The 23,507-nt window shown below is 41.3% G+C and overlaps 2 protein-coding genes across 8 annotated transcripts in view; one reads left to right on the forward strand and one right to left on the reverse strand.

The window, feature by feature from the left end:
- cep295 (centrosomal protein 295) overlaps window positions 1–620 on the reverse strand; it is a 30,606-nt gene extending 29,986 nt beyond the window's left edge. For 2 of the 3 annotated variants that reach the window (XM_028961109.1, XM_028961110.1), the window contains exon 1: window positions 78–619. In XM_028961109.1, the coding sequence (XP_028816942.1) occupies window positions 78–176 (99 nt within the window). In that variant the 5' untranslated portion in view covers window positions 177–619. Of the gene's footprint in view, window positions 1–77 lie in introns of all 3 variants that reach the window. The other variant, XM_028961108.1, reaches the window with a different exon arrangement.
- Window positions 447–22,901, forward strand: med17 (mediator complex subunit 17). 5 transcript variants are annotated; one of them, XM_028961112.1, is made up of 13 exons: window positions 447–723; window positions 1,350–1,607; window positions 2,257–2,420; window positions 2,596–2,815; window positions 2,894–3,030; window positions 4,071–4,152; window positions 4,327–4,479; window positions 4,682–4,803; window positions 6,112–6,296; window positions 8,126–8,263; window positions 8,336–8,453; window positions 22,265–22,424; window positions 22,556–22,901. In XM_028961112.1, the coding sequence occupies exons 1-13, from the start codon at window positions 627–629 to the stop codon at window positions 22,753–22,755; spliced, it is 2,034 nt and encodes a 677-aa protein (XP_028816945.1). In that variant the 5' UTR covers window positions 447–626; the 3' UTR covers window positions 22,756–22,901. The 5 variants fall into 5 exon arrangements, with proteins under 5 accessions (XP_028816945.1, XP_028816947.1, XP_028816946.1 ...); XM_028961114.1 differs by having other exon boundaries at window positions 1,350–1,550; XM_028961113.1 differs by having other exon boundaries at window positions 1,353–1,607.
- The last annotated feature ends 606 nt before the right edge of the window (window positions 22,902–23,507 follow it).

Consider the following 23,507-nt stretch of genomic DNA (forward strand, 5'->3'; position numbering starts at 1 on the left):
AGTTAACGCGTGAAGGATGATAAATCCTGTCCAATAAGTTTACGTATTCAAAGGCCGTTTTGAAAGCGATTTAATACCTGCTGAAGTCTGAGCTTCCGCCTCCGATGCAGCTCCTCCCGCACCAGCTCGGTCGCCTCATTAGGGCTGAGACTTACCTGCCTGCTCCTTCTCTTCATCTTTACACTAACGCAATCAGCTTTTCCCTTTAACAACTAGATTTACCTCGGTGTTTTGAGGTTAGACGTACACGACATGACAGAATAAAACCGCAACGGGGCAACATATACTATAAGGCTTCTAACTATAAACCTTCGGCTCGATTTAAAGTCTAATTCACAACGTAGGAACAAACGTTGGACTCCAACGTCCGTTAAATTCGAAATCTGTACCAGCGGTTCGTCAACTGTGATGTCATTTCCGGAATTGAAAACGTCATCTTTAACGGATATGTAGCTTTCCGCAGCATTATTAATTAGCGGTCCGAAAAACACTGACATAATTAAAACTTTAAAAACCCATGCCTTACTACACGATAAATTTCAGCGACATATGCTCTTAGTCATATCCTAGAAGGCTACGTTTCGTTAGTGACTTCGTTTTCAACGTATGGCCACCTTCGTCATAAAATGGACGCGTCCGATCTTACGTCAACGTCTGTCAACGTCTCACATCGCGATATTTGTTCGGCCTTTTTGCGGGAGGAGCAACGCAGCTCTTATTCAAGTAAGATGTATTCTGTTTAATTCAATTCAAGAATTCAGTGCGCCATGTGGAACATTGTGAGCTTGTACATTTTCTCTTTTAAAAAGAGAATTTATGGAGGAACTACTCCTGAAGCAGGCTAAGCTAATACGGTCTGTCGGATTCGGGCTTTCTCTGTTTGCGCATTGTTTCTTTGCGTGATATGATTTTTGTCAGTTCCTGTGTTTTGGTTCAAATCTACTTCACAGTTTTATGCCGTCTTGCATATAAAACATGTTCGTGGTGCATTAGATGAACATTTCTAGAGGATGTACTATTAAAACGTCATGAGTAGAAGTCATGTTCACACTTTTGTTATTTTTTCTCCTGGTTGTTAAATGGGGACATAATTAAGTAGCTGATATTGGTTTAAATTGATTGGCGATCATGTGGACATGAATGAAAATGTAATTATAAAATGTTTTCTGTTTGTTGATCTAATACATATCAGTTTACGGGTTTTTAAAAGTGTGGGCTGCAGATGTATGCATCTATTGGTGCAGCCTTAGAAATGCATTCGTAAGTTACTGAAAGAGCTTTTTTGTACCACTGTAAGCCACAGCCAGCTTTATAAGTGTCTAGTTTTAAAAATGTGTGTCTGTCTCCAGCAGGAACAATGTCGGGTGGACCAGCAGTTCGTGTTAGTATAGAATCACTATGTGAGAAGCAAGTACAGGAAGTCTCACTGGATGGGATGGAGACATACGTCCCACCTCTCTCGCTGTCCCAAAACTTGGCCAAAATGGCTCAGAGGATTGACTTCAATCAATCAGACGAATCTGAGGTGGAGGAAGGAACCAGCTTAGAGAGTGAGTGGAAACAGGAGCAACCTCAGGTGGAGGCAGAGGAGGACTGCCAAGAGGAGGGTGACTATACACATATTCTTTCTTTCTTTTATTGCCAGAATCAGTGCAAGATAAGATCACATTTTAAGTCAAGGGTATTGACTACCACTACTACAATTATTATTATCCTATTATGTCATATATATAATCATATGTATTCTACACTATGTATACTAAATATATCCATATACTGCAGTCTGCTAGTCTGCAGCTAGGCAAGTGATTTGCCAATGGAGACATTTTGGGTCTGTTTCTTTTCTACCAAGAAGTGAACGCCCAGTGAAAATGACCCCCACCTACTCCTCTTTTATTCAGTTTTCTTTCCACCTTGTTTTATTTGATTTGTTTGAATAACTTTATTTTTAACAACACACCAAAAACAGAGATTCATTTCACTGCTTGTTGTAGTGCTATAAGTATGCACATGACTACTAAAAAAAATCTTGAAAGGGTTCACATACTTTTTCCCCGGGGTTGTTTATGGTTGTTTTCAATAAAGACATGAAAGATCAGACTTTATTATTATTTTAATTATACATTATATTGGTCAATACCTTGGTTTAGACCTGATGTGAAACACCTCAAATATATTTATTTGCTTTACAATCAGTAGTGACAGCTTAGCGGGCATTAGTTTGATTACAGGCCTCAGCAATGTTGCTTGTTGTAGGTATGCTGCACTTCCAGCCATCCCTGTGGCCATGGGACTCTGTGCGGACTGCCCTTCGGAGTGCTCTCACTGAGATGTGTGTTCTGCATGATGTCCTCTCTATTGTCAAGGAAAAGAAATATATGGCCCTGGACCCTGTCTCCCAAGACAACACTGCCACCAAGGTAACCTGATTATTTTTGATGGCCTTTCTGCAACATGCTAACCACTCTCAAAACTGTTTTCTTTGACCGTAATAGTGGGGATTTTTTTTTATTCTACAGTTCTTATAACTGTAACAATAACAATCTTTGTTTTTCTTACAGTGTTTGGTTATTAATTTAGTGTTTGTGTATGTAGACCCCCCAGGTTCTGCAGCTGGTGAGTAAGAAGCGTGCTCTGGCGACAGCAGCTAGCGTTCTGCTGAAAGGAGCTGAGCGTCTGAGTAAGAGTGTATGTGAGAACCAGGAGAACCGTAGACAGAGAGACTTCAACTCTGAGCTGCTGCGCCTGCGTTCTCAGTGGAAACTGCGCAAAGTTGGGGACAAAATTCTCGGAGACTTGAGCTATAGAAGTGCAGGTACACACAAACTTACTCATTACTATTAATGCTTCACTTGAAACATGCATACCCTGACCCTCTTATATAATGTTGTAGGTTCCCTGTTCCCCCACCTTGGAACATTTGAGGTGATAAAGAACACAGACATCGACTTGGATAAGAAAATTCCTGAGGATTATTGCCCCCTCACTGTTCAGATTCCTAGTGATCTCCAGGGATCTGCCTACATCAAGGTACACAGAAATAGTTCCCCCACATGCCCCCCAGGGTGGTAGTAGCCTAGTGGGTAACACACTCACCAGAAGACCCAGGTTCAAGTCCCACTAACTACCATTGTGTCCCTGAGCAAGACACTGAACCCTGAGTGTCTCCAGGGGGACTGTCCCTGTAACTACTGATTGTAAGTCGCTCTGGATAAGGGCGCCTGATAAATAATGTAAATTGACATGCAGAATGTAGGTAATTGATTATGGGTGTGTTTTTCAGTGCTTTGTTAGGGGGGATCAAACTCGTATTTGCTTTTCTACCTAACAAACTGATTAAAAACACAAAATACGTAATGAAAACATTAATGTAACAAAAGTTGATGCAACACAATGTTTTCTGAAAAGGACCCATGACAAAGTTTTTTTGCTTTTGATTTTTTAGACAGGAAGTCGTGTCTGCATTTTTTCCATATAAAATAAAATTAACCCACTGGTTCTTTAGTGAAAGTGAAGTGATTGTAAAACACACCTCAGCACAGCTCTCAGTGCACACATAGAAATGTGTCATCTGCTATTAACCATCACCCTTAGTGAGCAGTGGGCAACCATGAAAGGCCCCCTTGGCGGCTCGGATTTGAACCAGCAACCTTGTGATTATGGGGCAAGTTCCTGATCCAGCCATCTGAGCTGCCGCTCTCTGAACGGCAAAGCAGAATGGCCAAAGCACTTTTTATACATATCACCATTTCTAGCCACTGCAGGACCACAGAAAGGCTAGGGGAACTCTTATTAATGTTAAATAATCTCACAAAGTAAAAATTTGGTGTCATTTTAATTCACGATGTCTCTCCATTTGGTTGTTTCTGTTTCATTATTCTTTAAAAGATAAACCAAAACAATTTGGACCGAGCATGCCCTGGTCCTGTTCAGGAATGAGTTTATGCTTAAATATGACTGCATGTGCCCAGTCAGTGCTGGATAAGCGGTGCTTCTTGCAAACCCCCTTTTTATTTTTCAGTTGTTATTTTATATATATTTTGCATCCTCCTTTTTTTTCTCTCTCTCAGGTGTCTATACAGAAACAGGCTCCAGACATCGGAGATCTTGGAACAGTGAACCTGTTCAGGAAGCAATCTAAAACTAAAGCAGGTACAGATCTCGGATATTAATGCCTTGCTAATGTTTAGCCTGACAACCTACTTTTTTTTAAAAAGGTTTGATCGCATCTGTGTGTGAGGTAGAGTGACAGTTCCACGGTACTAATATCCAATATCCATCCACGATATCCTATTCCATTCATTCATTTTTGCTGTCTCTTTTCAGGTTCACAGTCATGGCATGCAAAGCTCGAAGCAGCACAAAATGTCTTACTTTGTAAGGAGATTTTGGCTCAGCTCTCCAGAGAGGCCGTGCAGATAAAATCTCAGATTCCTCACATTGTGGTGAAGAACCAGATCATTTCACAACCTTTCCCTGGTATGTGCTTGCACACAGAAACACACATGGGCACAAGATTGACATCCACATAGCAAAGTGAGAGTAAAATCTATGTAGTAACAAAGTGGGTAATACACTTGCCTGTTAACCCGATGGTTGCAAGCCCCATATAATTACATTGTGTCCCTGAATTGCTCAGAAAATGTCAGTTTAGCCCTGTATATGTGATGTATTTATGCAGGGCTACAACTCTCTATATCTCTTTGCCACTCAACTGGAGAGAAGGCACAGCGCTGTTCACCAGACAGACCAGATGATCATCTGTATGTCTTGGAACACAATTTACACCAGCTTATCAGAGAGGTACACGTTACATAAAAATAGATTTACATTAACTCTGTTATTTATTGTTTGTTTTTATCAAATCAATTTCATGATACCTTTATGTTTAGAGATTTGGATTTTATTATTTTTTTTTTAAGTGTCAAAAATGTGACCACAGCAAAAAGAAGGTCCTCCTAAAGGAGCGTTGCTTGGTGGTGAAAATGATACCTAATGCAGCGTTTATCAAGCAGTGTGCATCAAGATCTGATCAAAAAAAAAAAAAAATTTGTTACATATTTTAAAATAAGTACCTATCACTACTAGAGTAGTTGATTCTGTTTTCCTATTTAATTATTTTAAGTTATTTGATTTAATTTGTCAAATTGATCAAATTTATGGTCCATTAAAAGCTCATTTAAATTGCCCTCTAATTAAAGCTTTGACTGTCAGTGCTTGTTGCTTGCTTGTTGGCACTATATAAATAGTAGAAGATATCCGGAGACATTTTTTTTTTGTTTAACCAAAATAATAATGAGGTGTAAAATGCATTATGTGGTGGGATCGTGAGGGTGGTGCAGAGCACTGGCTTTAAACAGTGGCATTACCTTTTGAGCTGACACATCAGCTCGGCAGTAGTGGTAGTAGCCTAGTGGGTAACACACTCGCCTATGAACCTGAAGACCCAGGTTCAAATCCCACTTAATACAATTGTGTCCCTGAGCAAGACACTTAACCCTAAGTTGCTCCAGGGGGACTGTCCCTGTAACTACTGATTGTAAGTCGCTCTGGATAAGGGCGTCTGATAAATGCTGTAAATGTAAATCATTTGGTATATATATTATATAAACGTTTTAGCGAAACAGAATGGCCAAAGCACTCTATACATTGATCACCGTTTATAGCCACTCTTTTCTTTTAATCTAAATGGCTAATCTCCAAGCGATATTTTATTTATTTATTTATTTTAAATAGCCTCTACCCTCACTTCCATTGTCTTTCCATTTTTCCTGCCTCCAGACACACCTTCTCATCATTTCACTAGCACCCTCTCAGCTAAGTGTCCTTTTTTGGACCATTGTTAACCTGGGTCTCAACCCAGTGAGGAATATTCACTTGTTGTGAGCATATTGGTATGGTAAAGGTTTTTTACCAGGTGTCTTTGCTCATGTAACCCTCCCCATTTGGCCATGTTTGGGAGCAGCATGATTTACACTGACATGTTAAAGAACAGCCTGACTGCTATTATTGATCTAATTACACAATTGCTGAAAGGCTTCAATAAAAGACTTAAAGGTTATCAGAATGCCAGGTATAAACTAACTGTTGTGTAATCTATTGTTTGTGAAGTTCCATAAACAGACGCTGAGCTCTGTTATGATGCCTCACCCAGCAAGTGCTCCATTTATGCACAAACGCCTGCGACTGGCTGGCCCTCTTGCCTACAACAAGAACCAGATCAACAGTCTACAACAAAATGAGGGTTTGTTGGAGAAAATCATCAAACAGGCTAAGCATATTTTCCTGAGAAGAAGGTACACACACTCAAACAAAGAGGGTCACCAAGATCTAATTTACTTGAGGTTTTGGCCATTTAATTACAAATGGAAAAAAAAGACAAATTCCATGTACATGTCTCCATGTTCCATGTCTTCACAGCCTTTGTTAAATACTTTGTCGACACTCCTTTGGCAGCAATTACAGCCTTGTGATTCCACAAGCTTGGCACACCTATCCTTTTTGCAGCACCTCTCAAGATCCATTAGGTTGGATGGGAACATTCACAATTGTCCTGAAACCACTCCTTTGATATCTTTGCTGTGTGCTTAGGGTTGTTGTCCTTCTGAAAGATTACCCCAGTCTAGTTCAAGAGCACTCTGGAGCAGGTTTTCATTCAGGATGCCTCTGTACATTGCTGCAGTCATATCCTGACTAGGCTCCCAGTTCCTGCAGCTGACACATATCCCCCAGCATGATGCTGCCACCACCATGCTTCACTGGGATGATATTGGCCTGGTGATCAGCAGTGCCTGGTTTCCTCCAAACATGATGCCTGGCATTCATACCAGTGTTCAGTCTTTGTCTCATCAGAACAGAGAATATTGTTTCTCATGGTCTGAGAGTCCTTTAGGTGCCTTTTGGCAAACTACAGGCAGACTGCCATGTGCCTTTTGTTAAGGAGTGTCTTCCGTCTGATTGGTGGATTGCTGCAGAGAGGTTTTTCCTTCTAGAAGGTTTTCCTCTGTCCATAGAGGACCTCTGGATCTCTGACCGTGTCCATCATGTTCCTGGTCACCTCCCTGACTAAGGCATTTCTCCCTCAATCTCCCCTGGTGGCTGGAAGGTCTAGGAAGAGTCCTGGTGGTTTTGAACTTCTTCCACTTGCGTATGATTGGAGGCCACTGTGCTCATTGGGACCTTCAAAGCTGCAGAGATTTTTCTGTAACCTTTCCCAGATTTGTGCCTACAGACAATTCCTTTGACTTCAAGCTTGGTTTGTGCTCTGACATAAACTGTCCACTGTGGGACCTTATATAGAAAGGTCTGTGTCTTTACATATCCGATCCAATCAACTGTTTTGTTTTGTTTTATCCCCACAGGCGGACTTCAATTAAGCTGCTAAAACATCTTAAGGATGATGCAGCTGAGCCCAATTTTTGTGCTTCATGGCAAAGGCTGTGAATTCTTATGTACATGTACATTCTCAGTGTTTTTTTTTTTTTTTGTTTTTTTTTTATTTGCCAAAACCTCAAGTAAACTTTTCACATAGTCATTATGGGGTGTTTTGTGACTCTGAGGGGGAAAAAAAATATCAATTTTTGAATAAGGCTGTAACATAAGAAAATGTGGAAAAAGTGATGTGCTGTGATTGAAGTGAAAGTGAAGTTGTCACCACTGCCCATTGAATACTTTCCAGATGCATTGTATGTTAGATATTATGAGCCACACCCGTAACCATGTGCCCAGGTTGCCTTTGGTTGTAACAATGGACCAGTGCAGTAATTTCCATCAACAGATTTATGGATTTTGAAGGAGCATCAATAAAATATGCAAAATAAGATCCTGATTTGGTTAATTTTATTTGGTCCAAATGTTGATGAATATATTTGTCAATAGAACAAATCATTTGCTTTGAACATTTGAAATTATATAAGCATAAGGTCTGGTAAAATACAGATGTGTAGGGGAAATAACACTACAGACAAAAATGTCAGTAAGTCTGTTTTATTATCTCTCACCTTAACTCAACTACCTTGTGGAGAGAGAAACATTGTACACACCCATGTTTCAGGACCGTTTGAAAGTGTAGTACAGAACAGCTGACATACAGAAGATGATGCATGTGCTGCTTTCTCTTTCACAGAACTGCAAGGACCATTGACAGCTTGGCAAGTCGTATCGAGGACCCCCAGATTCAGGCACACTGGTCCAATATTAATGATGTTTATGAATCAAGTGTTAAAGTTCTCATCACATCACAGGGCTATGAACAGATCTGCAAGTAAGACCATTCTTCACATGCATTTCAGAGGGAATGTACATGCAATATTGTTCTTGTCTTGTGTCTTTTTAGGTCAATTCAGCTGCAGTTGAACATTGGAGTTGAACAGATCAGAGTTGTACACAGAGATGGAAGAGTGGTGACTCTTTCACACCAGGAACAGGAATTGCAGGACTTTCTACTGTCACAGGTAGAGATCATAGATATTTACACTAGATGTCTCATTGAATGGGGTGTCTATGGGACCAAATGCATGAATAGAGTCGCCATCTTGGGACTGGGTAGTGCTCCTTTTAAATGAATGAATATGTATCAGGGCCTATGTGGAATACAGAATTAAAGTACCATAAACCGACAAATTTGAGAAGCAATTTTAATAGTCTTGGATTTTTTTCATAATGCGAGACATGAATAAATTGATTTGAGAAGCTGTTTTTGAGAACATAGCATCATTTTCTGTTCAAAATGTAATCTAAACTAATAGGAGGAACACTACAGACACAATTGGGAGAATATATATGGGAGAGCACACAATGAATGACCTACCACCAAAACATAAGACCAGGGCAGAATATCTACAGTAAACATTCCAACACGGTTACTCTCTCCACAAATATTCTCCCCACTCCAAACCACTCCATGGGCTCCCTGGCCAATACAGGGACGAAACCGTATCTGTGCTGTCCTCACTAGTGTAGGAACTGAAGCTATACAGCTAGCTAAACTCTTCCTGCAAATAATGGCTTGAGTGGTCGTAAGTTTTCTTTACGCCGTTTACTGTGACTCTTTTCATTCATTTACAGAGACAGAGTGAAAACTATAACACAAGAAAACATAAATTAACCATCCTGTATGTGTTTAACCATCATAAATAAATTGTCTTTGTAACATACATTAACGTTTCTTTTCTTAAACAAATAATGCCTTTAACATTAACCTAACACTTATGAAATTATGTACTCACGACATTGCATCTGTGGTGATTACATGCGATGGACACAGATTACACACAAATGAATTCTAGTGTGGTCTTGACGAATTATAAGGAAACAGGATATAAACCAACAACTTCCAGTACAAAATAAAAGCACTCACTAAAAGTCTCTTACTCTGTACCTTTCAAAATAAAGTTGCACTCTAAAGATGCCTTAGAAGGCAGCACACTCCCCGCCTGATCTCTGTGGGGTCACTAACCAGAGCTTATACATACTAGTCTTTACCCAAAAGCTAAACAACCTCCGAAGCTGGTCTGAGAAAGGTCTTTGAGTGTCCCTGATTGGTTGTCTTTAACTCCACCTTTCGTACCTTCCCGTCCCCTCCAGGGAACGCTTTCGTAATCACAGCCATAGGCCAGTCATTGCGGGCAGCTTGTCTGTCTTTAACACTATAAGTCCCAGAGACCAGCCATTTGGCTTATAAAACCCACAGGATAGTCAATTGACTGGAAGACTTTTAACTAATATCCTTAATCGCCTGTGAACAGATGCTTTTGTCATGTAAACAAGGCGGGGCCATGCTGGCCAATCTTGTTGACTGTGCCGAGGATGGTAGTTTTCCGGCTAAGCAGTTTTTGTGCAAGTGACAGCGATGTGAAAAAATTGTCTGTGGTAACATTTCTGCCCTTGTCTAGGAATGGTTCCATCAGCCTCATCACTACATTTTCAGGCAGTGTCTCCCCACTGGGACGACTGGGGTCCTTGCCAAGATATGGGAGGACATTGCAAATGTACTTGGATTTTAGGTCGCAAGCCACCCAAAACTTATCAGGTTTAGTTGCAATATACTGCAGGAAACAGCAGCGAGTCTTTGACGGGAAGAGCTGAGCATGCTCCATTTGCTGTGCATGTTGGATAGTCCATTCTTGAATGCTACGAAGCATGTCAAGAGTGATGAAACACAGGAAGCTCTGAAGGCGACTCGAGATACTTAGTCGTTGGCTCTCTATCTGCGGCGTACGCTTCTATTGGGGTGAAAGGGAGCAACTTTTAGCAAGCGATTTTTGGCCCAACCTCCAGTGGAGAGGCCATCAGCTCCATTGTCCTCCTGCTTTTATTGTGCAAAAACATTTAATTACCTGTGAACCCTGGCACACAATTCACTTTTTGTTCTATAATTCAGTGAGGATTCTGTACATGTATGAGCATGTTAATCAACCATGGACCATGACATCACTCAGGTTATGACAGAAAAATGTCTTGCACTTCAGATGGCAGTGAATGTATGCTAAGGTGCACAAACAAAAAAGTGGAAAATTTAAAAAAGGCAGAGTAGATATTTCTACTTACTTGTGGTATTTTCCACTTACTTGTTTGAAATGAAATAATGAAATGAAAATAATATGAAATAAAACATCTTGCAAGTTCCGGTGTGACTTGTTCCATTTCCTACGATACTGCAAAGTTGGCAGGTACTCTTGCCTCCAACGAGTCCAGAATCTATTGGGAAGAACCTGCACTTGTCTCCACTGTTTGGTGAGAAGATCTTTGTCTATGAAGTCTCCCGGTATAGGTGGGACTTCAACCTTCTGGTTTAACAGCATTGAAGGTGATTAGATGAATGGGTCCTCAGGATCATCTGAAACTGGGATTAGTGGTCTTGCGTTGATGATTGCTGCTACTTCTGACATTAATGTGCATAGAATATTGTGTGTTATGCCACCCTTTACACAACAACAACAACATTTATTTCTTATATAGCCCAAAATCACATACAGCATGTCTCAATGGGCTTTGACAGGCCCTACAGTTGACACCCCCCACACTTGACCCTTCTGCACACAATGAAAAACTCCACACAAAAAAAACTCTAGGAGAGAGAAAAAAGGAAAGGAAGAAACCTTGGGAAGGAGTGATACAGAGAGGGACCCCTTTCCAGGGTAGAGTGAGCCTGCAAATGGTGTCAGTGCAGGGTTGGATATGATATAATGATAAGTCCTACGGTTGTAGGGTTGGAGAAGTCCAGGATGTAGTCAGTGTTATGGTCTAGATTACGTGTCCATAATGATGTTACTGGTCCATTTGAAGATCCCTGAAGCTGTAGTTGTAACGGTGGTGGTGGCTGTGGTGACCCTCTGGTTTGTTTCATGTTTTGTCCTTGTAAAGCAGCTGTCAGGAACCAGGATTTATTTGCTGGTCTGATCACTGGGGTCTGCCAGTAGTCTGGGTGCTTGATTCCGTGTCTCGGAGAAAAACAAACAAGCAGCGGCAGACGGTTGCACTGTACGACCGATACTGAAATATGTGGTTATAATGGTATATTGGTACTACAGTGGTCCGGTACCCTAACTAGGACAGCCTAACTGGTGAATTTAACTTTGTCTGTGTCTAACAGGGGGACTGTGTGATAAACTGGACTTTATAATTGACACTGCGTCAAAATCAAGTCAAATGAGGGTCTAGGACTTTAGCAAAAAGCCAGAGAAAACAGATAGGTTTTGAGATTGGATTGAAACACTGAGACTGTGTCTGAATCCCGGACACTGACAGGCAAGCTGTTCCACAACTGCGGAGCTCTATAGGAGAAGGATCTGCTCCCAGCTGTGACCTTCTGCACCTTTGGTACCAGTAGTGACCCCACACCCATTGATCGAAGGGGGCGTGGCGGTTCGTAAAGAACCAAAAGTTCACTCAGGTACTGTGGGGCGAGACCATTTAGAGCTTTATAGGTTAAAAGTAGGATTTTGTAGTCAATCCTAAATTTGATGGGTAACCAGTGCAGTGATTGTAAGACTGGGGTGATGTGGTCAAATTTCCTGGTTCTGGTTAGAACTCTGGCTGCAGCATTCTGTACTAGCTGGAGTTTACTCATGCACCTACTAGAGCATCCAGACAGTAATGCATTGCAGTAATCTAACCTTGATGTAATAAATGCATGGAACAACTTTTCTGCATCATGCATTGAAATGATATTTCTTATTTTCGCAATATTTCTAAGGTGAAAGAATGCTATTCTAGTGACATTATCTACATGCGAACTGAATGAGAGACCTGCATCAATGATGACGCCTAGATCCTTCACTTCAATACTCGGTGAGATAGAAAGGCTATCCAGGGTTATTGTGTAGTCAGCCAGTTTATGCCTGGCTGCTTGAGGCCCAAGTACAAGCGCTTCTGTCTTGTCAGGGTTTAACAGGAGAAAGTTGGTGAGCATCCACTGTCTAATGTCCTTCAGACAATTCTCTATATTGTTCAGCTGCTGCCTCTGATCTGGCATTGCTGACAGATACAGCTGTGTGTCGTCAGCGTAGCAATGAAAGCTAATACCGTGTTTGCGGATTACGTCGCCTAAAGGTAACATGTATAGAGAAAAAAGTAACGGACCTAGGACAGAACCTTGTGGAACACCAAACTCTACTATGTAAAGACGAAACACCATTGATGTCCACAAACTGATATCGGTTGGTCAAATATGATCTGAACCATTCAAGGGCTGTTCCCTTAATCCCGATAACATTCTCTAACCTGGCAAGGAGAATAGCGTGATCAATAGTGTCAAACGCTGCACTCAGATCAAGCAGGACAAGCAGCGAGATGCGTCCCTGATCAGAGGCCAACAGCAGGTCATTAACCACTTTAACCAGCGCTGTCTCAGTGCTATGATGAGGTCTAAATCCTGATTGATATACTTCATGGATGTTGTTACAGTCTAGGTATGCGCTCAGCTGTTGGGCTACAACTTTTTGTAAGATTTTTGATATGAACGGAAGGTTGGATATCGGTCTATAATTTGAAAGCTGACTGCGATCAAGATCTGGCTTTTTAATCAGGGGTCTAATTACTGCTACCTTGAACGAACTTGGTACGTGGCCGGTGCTAAGCGACGAGTTAACAATTTTGAGGATAGATTTTATAACATTGGGTGCTATTTGCTTAAGGAACCTTGTTGGAATCGGATCCAAAGTGCAAGTACATTGATTTGATGTCGAGATTAATTTGATTAATTCATGCTCTTTAATAGGGTTGAATCGTTCTAATCGGTGGTCGTCTATTAGAAGATTATTTTCCATGGAAATATCGGCGGAGCTATTTGTTGTGCTTTTAATCTTCTCTCTATTTGCGACAATTTTAGTATTAAAGAAATTCATAAAATCGTCGCTACTATTATGATATTGAGTGGTCGCATCCATTTCTGTCTTATTCCTGGTTAGTTTGGCTATAGTTTTAAACAGGAATCCGGGATTTTTGTTTTTGTCTATTAACGAGGACAGATACGTTGATCGAGCCGCGCTAAGTGCCTTCTTATAGTTAAGTAGGCTCTCCTTCCAAGCTATTCGGAATATGTTTAATTTACTTTGACGCCATTTGCGTTCTAATTTCCGTGCGGTCTTCTTAAGCGAGCGCGTGTGATCATTATACCAAGGAATTAAGTTTTTATCTCTTACTATCTTCCTTTTGAGGGGAGCGACTATATCTAACGTACTACGCAGTGTTAATTCTAGACATTTGGTCGCTTGGTCAAGTTCAGCGGGGTTTGACTGTGAGTTTATCAGCGTTGATAAATCTGGTAAGGTATTAATAAACCTCTGTGCCGTACTTGATGTAATTGTCCGTTTGTCTCTATAACGAGGGGGATTGAGTTTGTTGTGTCTGAGACATATTTTAAAAGCGATGAGGAAATGATCTGAGATCATTTCAGATTGCAGAAGAGTAACTATATCTTCTATATTTAAACCGAAGGTCAACACAAGATCGAGCGTGTGACCACCTTCGTGAGTAGGTCCTGTTATATGTTGGTTAACTCCAACTGAGTCTAATAAAGACAGGAATGTGGTTCTTAGTGAGTCTTCTAATTAATCACAGTGGATGTTAAAGTCGCCGACAATTAGGGCTTTATCCACAGATACAACTAAGTTGGAGACAAAATCTGTAAATTCACTAAGAAAGTCAGAATAAGGTCCAGGGGGTCTGTAAATAATAATCAATGGAATGAATTTAGGATTTTTATTTTGTGAGACTACATGAGTTATATTGGTATGTAGAATCTCAAAAGAGTTAAATCCTTGTCCGGGTTTATGAGTAATACCGAGGTTATCCTTATAAATTACTGCGACGCCACCTCCTCTTCCAGTTAAGCGAGGTTGGTGTACATAGCTGTATCCAGGAGGACTAGACTCGTTCAATGCTACAAATTCGTTTTGTTTTAACCAAGTTTCGGTCAGGCACAGTACATCGAATCCCTGATCTGTAATAATTTAATTAACGATGAGTGTTTTAGGTGTGAGAGATCTAACATTTAATAATCCTATTCTTATGTCAGGGGTGCTGGTGGTAGGTTCAGAAGGAGTGATAGTAACGGGTAGTAAGTTCCCGAAACAGACACCCCGTCCAGCCCGTGGAACAGACACAGTGTCAGCATATTTATGAGTTTTATTAATGTTTCTTGTAGAATCTCTTGTTTTAATAGAGCGATGTAAAGACACAGTGTCAATATTGTACACGCTGGGTGGCGGCTCTACGCAAATGGCAGACGCTTGGTTTAGCCGGTCTGTCTGCTGCCTGGTCTCGGCTCTGGCGAGTCAGTGTTGTTTTTTGGTTCTAAGACTATGAGCCAATTTTTTAGACAACTGAGTGGCACCCGCCCAGTTGGGGTGGATGCCGTCTCGCCCAAAAGGACCAGGCTTCCCCCTAAATGTTGGCCAGTTAATAATAAAGCCCACTTTATTTTTTGGACACCACTCCGACAACCAGTGATTTATGTCGAGGAGCCTGCTACAGGTCTCGTCGCTACGCCGAAACTGCGGTAATGGGCCAGAGCAGACTACTTTATCCGACATCGTTTTAGCCAGTTCAAGCATCTCTATAAAATTATCTTTAGTTATTTCCGACTGGCGTAGCCGGACGTCGTTAGCGCCCACGTGAATCGCTATACTAATCAGTGCGCTTCGAATGAATGTGAGACCTTGCATTGTGTATTAAGAATGCTATGGCCCGAATGAGAGAACTCAAACTAGAGAATCTTTGAAAGCATTCCGCTTTGAGGTTCTTCTCTCGTAATTCTGTTACATAGCTTCTCACTGAAGTACGGACATTCACATCCAGCTCTGGTTTAACTAGATCAAAAGGTTGAGCCTGCTCCGATTCATTAGGCATGTTCATGAGAAATTGAGGTTCTGTAAACCACGTCATCTTTGCCAGGAGCGAAGCAGGAACAGACCTTGATGCGAGGTCCGCAGGATTGTCCTCCGTGCGCACATAATGCCATTGTTCAGGCTTTGTAGTTTGACGAATGCGCTGAACCCTGTTATGGACATACACATAGAAGCATCTCGATTCATTGTGTATGTAACCTAAAGCTACCTTGCTGTCGGTGTACAATTTTGTGGAATCCAACTTTAAATCCAGTTCATCTTTAATCATGTCTACCATTTCCACAGCTAGAACGGCTGCACAAAGTCTTGGAATCGTTGGTTCAGACAGAGGTACAAGCTTGGACTTTCCCATCACAAATCCGACCTGCACTTCTCCGTTCTCTTGTACAGTTCTCAGGTACACAGCACCAATAGCTTTGGTAGATGCATCAGAAAAGGTACAGAGTTGTACGTGTACTTTGGCTAAAGAAGTCTGCGTATATGTACGTGGTACATGACTGTATCTTTAGCCTCTCTAGTGAGTCGTGCCAGACTTTCCACCTGCCAATCTTATCTTCAGGGAGCGGCGTGTCCCAGTCCGACAGTTCAGCTGTGAGTTCTCTTAGAAGAGCTCTTCCCTGGATCGTAACTGGTGCCAAGAACCCCATTGGGTCGAAGATACTATTTATCGTGGAGAGGAAACCATGACGGGTGAATGGCTTGAGGTCTTTCGCCACAGAAAAGGTGAACGTGTCACTTGTCACTTCCCACAGAAGACCTAAACTGCGTTGAGTGGGCACAACTTCCCCACTGAGATCCACATTCCCTTCAACTTCTGTGCGGTCTTCCTGAGGGAAAGCTTCCAAGACCTTTCGGCTATTAGAAGCAAACTTGTGGAGCTTGACATTTGATTTGGCAAATGACTACTGCGTTCTACTGAGCAGATCAATGGCTTCAGCATCAGATGGAAGGGAATGAAGACCATTGTCCACATAAGTGGCGCTCCACAAAGTCAACTGTGTTGCTCCCATGTTCTCTCTCACCCTCTCGGATAGCTCTCCTGAGTCCATAAATAGCTATGGCTGGAGACGGGCTGTTCCCGAAAACATGGACTTTCATTCGGTAGTCTATGACTTCTTTGGTCACGTCATTGTTTTTATACCACAGAAACCTCAGGTAATTCCTGTGATCTGGGCGCACTATGAAACAGTGAAACATCTGCTGTACGTCTGCTAGTATAGCTACCTTTTCCTTGCGCAACCGCATCAGTACTCCAAGCAGCGTGTTAAGATCAGGCCCTGTGAGAAGCACATCATTAAGAGAAACTCCAGAACACTCGAGTCAAATACCACCCTGATTTGGCTTGGCTTTCGAGGATGGAACACCCCAAATGTTGGAAGGAACCAACATTCTTCATTCTGTCTGTCCCAATGGTGGCGCTACCTCTGCATGACCGTTCTCCATACTTTTGTAACATCTCTGGTCTCTTTTTTTTAAGACTGCACTGGAGTGATGTTAAACGTTTGACTGCTTGCTCACGATTATTAGGTAAGCGTTGTCTCGGTTGTCTGAACGGGAGTGGAGCCACCCAACTGTTAGACTCATTTCTGTAGACCTCTTTGTCCATCATCTTCAAAAAGATGTCATCTTCGATTGAAGGAGCCAGTTTGTAGTCATGCTCCGTTTGATTGAAGACCTTCGTCCTAACAATTCTCCTGCAGCTTGGTCAGTTTTTAAGTTTCTCTTCCTTGGCCCTGTGTCAGGATCTATCCTTTCTTTGATACACAGGAAGTTTGTACAAGGTTGGAAGATTGAAGGTTGACCATTTTCGAACACTGTTGTTTTAAATGAGTTAACCATTGGCTTGTGTGTGCTCCCTAAGCAGACTTCTCTGACTAGAACCCATTCCAAGTCCAGTCGTTGTGCAAAGGGGGCATTGTGAGGTCCGTTAACTTGCTCCCTCACTTTATGTACTTGTATTATATCTCTACCAAGCAACATGAGTATCTCAGCTGTAGGATCAACCTCTGGAATAAGCTTAGCTATCTTACAAAGATGGGGATGGTGACGAGCCACATCTGGCGTCGGGATTTCCGACCGATTATCGAGTATGTCGTCGCACTCTTGAGTGGTGGAAGTGGAACAACAACTCCTCCTTCATGAGACTCAACCACGAACCCTTTGGCTGTCCGTCCAGATAATTTCACTGAGCCTGAACATGTTTTCAAGTAGTAAGGGTAGGGCTGGCTTTCTATTTTGAAGAGCTCAAAGAATGCAGACTTTACTAGCGACCTATTGCTTTGGTCGTCCAATATGGCATAGGCTTTAATAGCTTTGCTTGGTTGGCCATCAGGGTAAACTTTGACTAAGCAAATCTTAGAGCATGACCTGCCAGCTTGTCCCCTGCCACAAACCTCTGTGCAGCTGGAATTAACAACTGCTTTGCTGCTGCTGTGCTCTTCTCCCTCCCCGCCATCATGTGGTGGAGTTGTAGCCGCTTGAGCTTGAGGTGCTGGGCCGGGATGCATAGCAGTGTTATGGTGAGTGCTATCACATTCTATACACGTAACTGCATTTGAACAGTCTTTTGCTGCATGAGCAACAGAGCTGCAACATTTAAAACAGATTCTTTTTTTCTTTAAGAAAGGCTTTTCTTTCTTCTAGACTATTAGCTCTGTAGGTTCTACACCGTTTAAGTGGGTGAGGCTTGCCATGAAGTGGGCACGTTTTATCTGAATCACTATAGCTTTTCACAGGGCTGCTGCTTGTGTATGTTGAAGCTACATTTGTCTTATGGACCGAAATGGGGTTTCTTGTGCCTTTTGGGAAGGAATTTGTCAGGCTTTGTAGGTGTGCCACTAACACCTGAGATGGCAAAGCTAGGGTAATTTCTTCTTCGTGCTTCGGAACCTACGAATTTGCTAAAAAAGGCAAATGGAGGAAACTGTCCTCTGTTCTCTTCCTTGTACCGTGAACCAGTTGAAACCCATTTATCTTGGAGTCCGTAAGGTAGCTTGGCCACGATTGGTTCGATGCCACGTGCTGTGTCTAAGTAGGAAAGAGCTGGGAGATATCCATCTTCCTTGATACACTGTACTTCCATTAACAAATCTGCGAGTTCTCTAAGCTTTGTGTGTTCCTTGCCTGAAACTCTTGGGAAACTGCTCAGTCGATCGAAAAGAGACTTTTCTTTACTGAGCCATTTTACTAATAAGTCCAGCTCCTCTGTAGCTGCGAGGTTTAGTCCTTGTGTCACATTAACATACGATGACTCCCAGGCATGAAAATGTTCAGGCTTGTCATCAAACTGGTATAAACTTGAACTAACCAGTTCTCGACGCGCTAAATACTGCCCCAAGTGTCCAGCTGTTGACATATGGTGGGGAAAAAAAGGCTGTGTCAACTTTTTCGAAGTGGAATGACACTCATTTAGACAGCTTTGCTGACTGGATTCTACTTGCGCAGCCTGATTGTCCATTCTATTTGCTGATGTGACATAGACACAGTCATTTATTGGTGTATGCTGGTTGACGATATTAGCATATGCTGTCCGACATCCTTGGTAAAAAGGGTTGTGAGGACTAACTGTTGGAGGATTAACTGCTTCTTGGATTGAGCAGTATGCATGAAGACCTTTTTTCTCTGTGTGCGAGTTGAAATGGTCAGCAATATAATTACTCGTTTGCTCAATTTTATCTTCTTCTGATGGACCCGCTTCATCTAATAGCAAACCGTTTCTCGTGACATTTGCCTCTTCCCAGACGGCTGCCTCAGCTTCAGCTGCCGCTGCTTCTCTACACATAACAAGTGCTTCTAACTCAGCATCTGTCTTTACTTTTTCTATTTTGACTTTAGCTTCTTGTTTGGCGTATGCAAGGCATGTTTTTGCTGCCTCAGCTTTGGCACGTGCACGTATTGCTGCGCTGGCAGAAGACATGGATGATCGGGAGCTTCTCCCACTAACCATCGAAGCCTTGTCACTTTGTCTTCCACCCATTTTACCACGATGTAACACCAGCTTTTCCTTGTCTTTTCACTGTGCTGTCCTCACTACAGTGCAGGAACTGAAGCTATACAGCTAGTTAAACTCTTCCTGCATATACAGGGAGTGCAGAATTATTAGGCAAGTTGTATTTTTGAGGAATAATTTTATTATTGAACAGTGAACCCAAAAAACTCATTAATATCAAAGCTGAATGTTTTTGGAAGTAGTTTTTAGTTTGTTTTTATTTTTAGCTATTTTAGGAGGATATCTGTGTGTGCAGGTGACTATTACTGTGCATAATTATTAGGCAACTTAACAAAAAACAAATATATACCCATTTCAATCATTTATTTTTACCAGTGAAACCAATATAACATCTCCACATTCACAAATATACATTTCTGACATTCAAAAACAAAACAAAAACAATCAGCGACCAATATAGCCACCTTTCTTTGCAAGGACACTCAAAAGCCTGCCATCCATGGATTCTGTCAGTGTTTTGATCTGTTCACCATCAACATTGCATGCAGCAGCAACCACAGCCTCCCAGACACTGTTCAGAGAGGTGTACTGTTTTCCCTCCTTGTAAATCTCACATTTGATGATGGACCACAGGTTTTCAATGGGGTTCAGATCAGGTGAACAAGGAGGCCATTTCATTAGTTTTTCTTCTTTTATACCCTTTCTTGCCAGCCACGCTGTGGAGTACTTGGACGCGTGTGATGGAGCATTGCCCTGCATGAAAATCATGTTTTTCTTGAAGGATGCAGACTTCTTCCTGTACCACTGCTTGAAGAAGGTGTCTTCCAGAAACTGGCAGTAGGACTGGGAGTTGAGCTTGACTCCATCCTCAACCCGAAAAGGCCCCACAAGCTCATCTTTGATGATACCAGCCCAAACCAGTACTCCACCTCCACCTTGCTGGCGTCTGAGTCGGACTGGAGCTCTCTGCCCTTTACCAATCCATCCATCTGGCCCATCAAGACTCACTCTCATTTCATCAGTCCATAAAACCTTAGAAAAATCAGTCTTGAGATATTTCTTGGCCCAGTCTTGATGTTTCAGCTTGTGTGTCTTGTTCAGTGGTGGTCGTCTTTCAGCCTTTCTTACCTTGGCCATGTCTCTGAGTATTGCACACCTTGTGCTTTTGGGCACTCCAGTGATGTTGCAGCTCTGAAATATGGCCAAACTGGTGGCAAGTGGCATCTTGGCAGCTGCACGCTTGACTTTTCTCAGTTAATGGGCAGTTATTTTGCGCCTTGGTGTTTCCACACGCTTCTTGCGACCCTGTTGACTATTTTGAATGAAACGCTTGATTGTTCGATGATCACGCTTCAGAAGCTTTGCAATTTTAAGAGTGCTGCATCCCTCTGCAAGATATCTCACTATTTTTGACTTTTCCGAGCCTGTCAAGTCCTTCTTTTGACCCATTTTGCCAAAGGAAAGGAAGTTGCCTAATAATTATGCACACCTGATATAGGGTGTTGATGTCATTAGACCACACCCCTTCTCATTACAGAGATGCACATCACCTAATTTGCTTAATTGGTAGTAGGCTTTCGAGCCTATACAGCTGGGAGTAAGACAACATGCATGAAGAGGATGATGTGGACAAAATACTAATTTGCCTAATAATTCTGCACTCCCTGTAATGGCTTGAGTGGTCGTAAGTTTTCTTTACGCCATTTACTGTGACTCTTTTCATTCATTTACAGAGACAGAGTGAAAACTATAACACAAGAAAACATAAATTAACCATCCTGTATGTGTTTAACCATCATAAATAAATCGTCTTTGTAACATACATTAACGTTTCTTTTCTTAAACAAATAATGCCTTTAACATTAACCTAACACTTTAACTTATGTACATTATGTACTCACGACATTGCATCTGTGATGATTACAGTATGGATTACATGCGATGGACACAGATTACACACAAATGAATTCTAGTGTGGTCTTGACGAATTATAAAGAAACAGGATATGAACCATAACTTCCTGTACAAAATAAAAGCACTCGCTAAAAGTCTCTTACTCTGTACCTTTCAAAATAAAGTTGCACTCAAAAGATGCCTTAGAAGACAGCACAGTATCTTTTCACTTGAAACACTCCTACTACATGCAGAACAATGGAAATACAAACACCACAAAAAAGGTCCGCAATGTTAGCTGAAAGACCCTGGCAAACTTCATGGTAACTCTGTATCGTGATCACTTATACATTTTTATATATACGCGTTTATCCAAATCCATTTGTATGGATTTGTAGAGAACTATGGACTATAAGATGTACACAATACATTTTCCAGACAAGGAAAAATGTATCTATTTACCATCTTATTTGGAAAATACCTAATAACTCTAACTTCACTGAGCACTTTCACACAGCAGCTCAAGGCCTTCCTATTTAGAGAATATTTATATTAACTTGTAACCTTCTTATTGTCTGACTTGTGTATAGAAACTACAACATAGTGAATAAAAAGATTGGATTCATAGTTGGGGGTCCTAGTGAACCAGAAAGTTGAAACAAAGCAGTGAAGGTGATGCTGGACATGACTCTGAAGCCAATGCAATTAAGTTTGAAGGATATGATTTTTTTTTTTTTATAATATAATAAGGCTCTCACAGTATCAGAAAAATAATTATGAATATGAGAAATATATTTCCCAGCCCTAATCCATAATTTTTTTTCATCTCACTTTCCCCATTTTTTTTCCATCTTTCGTTTTTAGATAGCTGAACTACAAATTATAAATCTGTTTATTTAACTACTTGTGAACGCATGTGAAGGGAATCCGGCATAAAACCAATTGATTCGCTTAGGCGACCCCTATCGGGAGTATTTGAGGGAAGGAGTATTGTTATTATTTTGTAAATTTTATTTATATATTTTGAATGATAAACATTAATGTACCATGTTTCACTTTACTGTGTGTGTAGATGTCCCAGCATCAGGTTCATGCAGTGCAGCAGTTGGCAAAGGTGATGGGGTGGCATGTTCTGAGCTTCAGTAATCATGTTGGACTTGGACCAATAGAGAATATTGGAAATGCTTCAGCCATTACTGTAGCATCTGCTAATGGAGAATATGCCATATCAGGTAAATACACACAATTTCTCTCACAATTCTTTTAGAAAGTGTAATACAATCAGTTGTACTTTATTATACATTTTGTCATTTGCTGTGTGCATGTAAATGTGAAATTGTGTTTTTTTTGTACATTGTCACAGTGCGCAGTGGCCCAGAGTCCGGCTGCAAGGTTCTGGTGCAGTGCCCACGGTCCCTCAATAAGGATCAGAAGTGTGATGTCATGCAGGATGCCCGCTGGGCACAGCTTCGAGGGCCTTACAGGGAAGTGCAGTGGAGCCGCATGGAAGGCAGGAATTTTATTTACAAGATGGAACTATTGATGGCTGCACTAACCCCCTAAAATGCACAAAAAAATCCAGATTTAATCCTGGTGTGGTCTTCAGGACCCATTTTATTTCATTGACTGTACAGCCCCACAAAAAAATGAAAAATTTTTCGTAAAATTTCCACATACACTCATGCATTTCTTCATGCAGCCACGCCCACAAGGGATTACTTTTTTTTTTTTTTTTTTTCTCCTTTCTACAACTAAAATAAAGCTTGTCTATATTGTGAATTTTTAAGGTTGTCTGTCTTTATTTGTTTTCACATTTTAAAACTTCCATTTACAGACATTTATAGAATTTATCAAAACAGAGAGAGACTATTGCAAATAGTAACTGGCAAAGCTGAAGGACTTAACTCTGGCGAGGAAGGAAGAACTGTAACTGCAGTGGAGTTTTTGGCAAGTTGTGTGTGTTCATTGTGACATCTACACATTGTAATGCTGCTGAAGGTACAAAGAAGAAACTCATCTAGACTCTTCTCTGCCTTGGCCTATAGGTGGTGTAATGAACATCCCCCTGAAGTCAGAACAGCACAGTCGCTAAGAATTTTTAAAAGGCAGCTTAAGAAGTTCCTCTTTAGAGAATGCTTTCTGACAAGTAACTTTAGTCTGACATATGCAAGGGAAAACTACAACAATGCGAATAATATTATTGCATTGAAATATTATAAGTACTTTGTTCTTTACATTGTTGAATGTGCTGACAACAAAATCACACAAATTGTGTCTCTGATCAAGACATTTAACCCTAAGGTGCTCCAGGGGGA

The sequence above is a fragment of the Denticeps clupeoides genome, chromosome 19, assembly GCF_900700375.1.
Source record: "Denticeps clupeoides chromosome 19, fDenClu1.1, whole genome shotgun sequence".
Lineage (NCBI taxonomy): Eukaryota > Metazoa > Chordata > Actinopteri > Clupeiformes > Denticipitidae > Denticeps > Denticeps clupeoides.

Coding starts and splice junctions, on each gene's coding strand:
- med17 (XM_028961112.1), top strand. CDS start 627: ATGGACGCGTCCGATCTTACGTCAACGTCTGTCAACGTCTCACATCGC. Junction 2,816..2,893: donor CTTGAGCTATAGAAGTGCAG/GTACACACAAAC, acceptor ATAATGTTGTAG/GTTCCCTGTTCCCCCACCTT. Junction 8,264..8,335: donor GGCTATGAACAGATCTGCAA/GTAAGACCATTC, acceptor GTGTCTTTTTAG/GTCAATTCAGCTGCAGTTGA.